Genomic DNA, 3,999 nt, shown 5'->3' with positions numbered 1-3,999 from the left:
CAGGCTCCAAAGCTACAGAGAAACCCTGTCTTGAAAATCAAAATAAGTAAATAAATAAATAAATAAATAAATAATAAAAAGTTGGGAAGAGACAGAAATCTTTAATAAATAAACAAAAAAAATAATAAAAAGTACAGAAAAATCACATCAAAACTCAGGTCTGACCCTAAAGCAGTTAATTAACTTTTTCTTCCTCTGAGATAGTGTCTTATATGAAACTCAGGTTGCACTCAAGCTCAGTTTGTAGCTGAGGATAACCCCCATGCTCCTGCCTCAATCTTTGGACTACTGGGACAGACACCAACCACTATCTATCTGGTTTATGAGGTGCTGGGGCTTGAACCCAGGGCTTTGTGCAGGCTAGCTAGGCAAGCACTCCTCTGTCAACTTTTACAATAACAACTGTTAAAGCACTGTAGCACTGTGACACTTAGGAAAGACTCAGCAAGCCAGCACATGGGAGGTTGAAGTAGGTCCGCTGAGAGATCAAAGTCAAGCTGGGCACTTTGCTTCTTTTTTTTTTTTTAAATATTTATTTATTTATTATGTATACAGTATTCCTTCCATGTATGCGTGCAGGCCAGAAGAGGGCACCAGACCCCATTACAGATGGTTGTGAGCCACCATATGGTTGCTGGGAATTGAACTCAGGAATTTTGGAAGAGCAGACTATGCTCTTAACCTCTGAGCCATCTCTCCAGCCCTGGGCACCTTGTTTCAAACAAGGAAGAGCACAGGCTGGAGAGATGGCTCACAGATTTAGAGCACTTGCAGAGCCCCTAGGTTCTGTTCCCAGCACCCATGCAGCAGCTCACAACTGCCTGTACCCCCCTCTTCTGGCCTCTAAGGGCACCTAGCACTTGTCCCTTGGGTCCCCAGCACTGCGGAAAAACAGTATGGTGATTACATCTCTAATCCCACCACTCTGGAAGAAAAAGCAGGAGGCTCCTAGATTCAAAGTCACCCTCTCTACACAGCAAACCTGAAGTGAGTCCGGAATACACGAGACTTTGTCTCTAAGGGGGAAAGGCGAGGTTTGCTGTCACCAGACAGAACTAGGACCCAAGAGGGAACGAGAAAAAGTATTTTGGCTTCTTTTCCCCTCACCTGGTGGAAAGCACAAAAGGGCAGCCAGGTAGCCACCCAAAGTGGGAGGGGCTTCCAAGGGGATACGCCCAGCACGGATTCCCCCTTTACCTGAGTGTTGGACTTTCTTCGTTTCTTTTCAGGGCTCTTCATTTGCAGACCTGGAAGAGCAGCAATAGGCAGACGGAGGCAAGCTTTCCTGAGGGTTCTACTGTCTCCTTCCTCCCAGCCACTCTCCAGACTCTAACTTCCACGTACACTTGCTTACTTATTTAAGAAACAGGGGTGAAATATGAAAAATGACCAGTTTGACTACACTCTCAGCTACATCCCACATCTTCCTTGAAATCAAAGATACCCGGCTCCAAAACCTGAAGTGACCTGTGACACCTGCTCTCAATCACTAATCCTTCTCACCTGAGGCTACCTCCAGGTTCCTAGGCAATCTTCCCATCCCCCAACCCTTCCAACCGAGGTTCCAGGGTCCCGGGCCTCGGCAGCCCCCGTCCCTCTCTGCGCTCTCACCGGCCTTGCCCTGCTTCCTCCCGGTGCTGGGCGGCGCGGGGGGCGGTGCGGGGCCGCTGCCTCCCTCCAGCTTGTCCGGTGGGGGCGGCGCCGAGGCGGCCATGGATTGGGGGACCCGAGTCAGCGTCGGCGGGGGATGGAAGCGTCCTCAGGCCGCACCATCGCCCGGAGGGGAGCCAGGGGCAGCGCAGCACCCCCGAGCTGCAGCAAGCCCTAGACACGCCGAGGGGGAGGCGCAGAGCCAGAGCACAAACTACACGCCTGCTCCAGACTCACCGCCCGCCCGCGGCCACAGCAACCGGAAACGGAACTCCAATGGGTCGCCACCACCGAGAGCCGTAGGGAGGGGAAACTGGGAAGGGCCCACACGCCGCACCCAGGAAGGCAGGGCCTCGCCACGCCACTCCTTCGAAGTGCCACTAAGGCCGCCGGAGCTGGGCCCGCAGCAGTGTGGGGTGCACGATCGTCAGAGGCTGTGCGAGCTCCCCGTGGGCCTGGGGGCGGTCCAGACACGCCCCTTCCCACCGAGAGCCAGTCGCCGTTCAGATATGTCCCTACCGCGCAGTCTCACTGCTCCCCAAATCCTCGCAGACTCGAGTTCCCGCGGACAGGCGCTGGCTTTGAACCCAATCGACCTACCGCAGGTGGAATCCGCCACCACCTCCCACTGACGGCCCCCATCGATCAGACTTTCTAGAGGTGTTAAGAGGCCGAGGTAGAAGAAATAAGGACTTTAATGAAGACTATTTCCCTTTGGTATAAGACATCCAAACCAAAAATAGGCGATGGCCAAGACTAAAAACCAAAAACCAGTCGACCCCCCTTGTTCACAAGGCCTACAGAGTGAGCTCGCAAGATTTCTGTCCTGGCTGCATTGGCCCGCAAGCGGAAGGTAGGATCTTAAGTAAGATTTCACATCATGACCCCACAACACTGTTTAACCAAACTTCTCAGTTCTCTTGAGGAATAAGAAAAATAAATCCTGTCTTACATACTTTTAGGCCAGATCGAGTAAAATCTCAAGTTGTAAAAATAAAAAAGCTTGGAAAACTCAACGAGGTGATATATAAATGAAATCGACTATCATAATTTGTGCCCAAAAGTAAGCAACAGAAACAAAACCAGGAAAATAAATCTACAGCCCTAAAATGTATGCGCGTAAAAAAAAAGTGCAGTTCCAGACCTACCAATAGTACTGGGGATTGTCTACTGCTTCGGTCTCAAAGCCTCCACAGAACCCACCTGGAGGCCCATGTCAGTCACACACCCCCATCCCAAAAGAGTGGATGGGGCTGCCGGAAGAAGGGCTACACTTTGGCTGGAGACTATAACACACATGCAAACAGGGGAGGGGCAGGCTTAAAAAATGTATAGACCCCTTGGAGGAAGGGATCAAGGCCAGGAGGCACTGAGCAAGGGAGGGGTCCAAACCTGCCCCCCACCCCTCCACCACCAGGAGGGTGCTCTGAGGCAATCTGTCTGTCTCTTTCTTTTTGGTTTTCGGAGTCAGGGTCTCTACATAGCCCTGACTGTTCTGGAACTAACTCTGTTGCAGACCAGGCTGGCCTCACAAATCTTGTCTCTGCCTCCTGAGTGCGGATTAAAGGCATGTGCCACCAAGCCCAGCTTGGGGCAATCTCTTAAGGGCTGCACAGCCAAAAGACAGAGGAGATAGCTGCCACTCCTGCCCCTATTCTTCCCAAACACAGAAAGGGGTGCTGAGCACAACAGGGTTCCAGAGCCAAGGTGTCAGCAACCCTTATCCACACGAAGGGCCTGAGAACTCTTTGCATAAAGTATCTGCAGACCTAGGAGATAGTCAAAGGCACAAAGTTGTAAGGGATGCATAGGGAATAGGATATGTTAAGAGGGATCTGGGGTACCCTGAAGACCAGGGGTAAACCAGAGGTATGATTACTTCCCTTCCCCCAAAGGGCAATTGCTCCACTGGGTCTTTTTCCATTTTAAGAACCTACCCTTTGGGGGAAAGGGCATCAGGTTGGCACAGACAAGGCCCAGGCAAGGGACCACTCTGTACATTAATACTTTGGTGAGGTTTGGGCAGAAGCAGGATGCTACCCCAGGTTCCTAACTAAAATTCCCTGTCTCAGGTGAGCACAAACAGAGGTCCCAGGAGTTAGAGGACGCAGTGGAAGGGGTGGAGGGCATCCAGGACAGACTGAAGATCACACTTTCCGGTCCACGGGTTGCTGTAGGCACAGTTCGCTGCCCGCGGAGATGATGGGCAAATGATTGTCCATGTGGTAGCTGATGAGGTGACTGACGCTCTCAAAGCGGTGATCTTTTGTCCGAACCTGGGAAGGTGGGAAATAAGAGGGTCAGTTCAAATGAGTCCAGTAAGACCTCAGCCCCCAAGACTGAGGGAGA

At 51.6% G+C, this 3,999-nt stretch overlaps 4 protein-coding genes across 9 annotated transcripts in view; 1 reads left to right on the top strand and 3 right to left on the bottom strand.

The window, feature by feature from the left end:
* The window catches only part of Pbxip1 (PBX homeobox interacting protein 1), a 19,151-nt gene extending 17,911 nt beyond the window's left edge, over nucleotides 1–1,240 (bottom strand). Inside the window, exon 1 of the mRNA XM_026789313.1 lies at nucleotides 1,198–1,240. The gene's annotated coding sequence lies outside the window, so the exon portion shown is untranslated. The remainder of the gene's footprint in view (nucleotides 1–1,197) is intronic.
* Pygo2 (pygopus family PHD finger 2) overlaps nucleotides 1–2,052 on the bottom strand; it is a 5,305-nt gene extending 3,253 nt beyond the window's left edge. Inside the window, exons 1-2 of one of the 4 annotated variants that reach the window (XM_005367185.2) lie at nucleotides 1,612–2,052; nucleotides 1,198–1,247 (exon numbers count right to left, since the gene is read on the bottom strand). In XM_005367185.2, coding sequence (XP_005367242.1) covers nucleotides 1,198–1,247; nucleotides 1,612–1,714 — 153 coding nt within the window. In that variant the 5' untranslated portion in view covers nucleotides 1,715–2,052. Of the gene's footprint in view, nucleotides 1–1,197; nucleotides 1,354–1,611 lie in introns of all 4 variants that reach the window. The other 3 variants (XM_013353823.2, XM_026789319.1, XM_026789320.1) reach the window with 3 other exon arrangements.
* On the top strand, nucleotides 1,730–2,526 carry LOC113458370. Its single transcript, XM_026789322.1, is given in 1 exon segment — nucleotides 1,730–2,526. A coding segment is annotated over 1 exon segment (561 nt). The 5' UTR covers nucleotides 1,730–1,747; the 3' UTR covers nucleotides 2,309–2,526.
* Shc1 (SHC adaptor protein 1) overlaps nucleotides 2,328–3,999 on the bottom strand; it is an 11,335-nt gene continuing 9,663 nt past the window's right edge. For all 3 annotated transcript variants that reach the window (XM_005367183.3, XM_013353816.2, XM_005367182.3), the window contains one exon: nucleotides 2,328–3,926. In XM_005367183.3, the coding sequence (XP_005367240.1) occupies nucleotides 3,798–3,926 (129 nt within the window). In that variant the 3' untranslated portion in view covers nucleotides 2,328–3,797. The remainder of the gene's footprint in view (nucleotides 3,927–3,999) is intronic.

This window comes from Microtus ochrogaster, unplaced genomic scaffold (assembly GCF_000317375.1).
Source record: "Microtus ochrogaster isolate Prairie Vole_2 unplaced genomic scaffold, MicOch1.0 UNK16, whole genome shotgun sequence".
NCBI lineage: Eukaryota > Metazoa > Chordata > Mammalia > Rodentia > Cricetidae > Microtus > Microtus ochrogaster.
The sequence above is the reverse complement of the archived record's forward strand: the minus strand, read 5'-3'. Positions and strand labels throughout refer to the sequence as shown.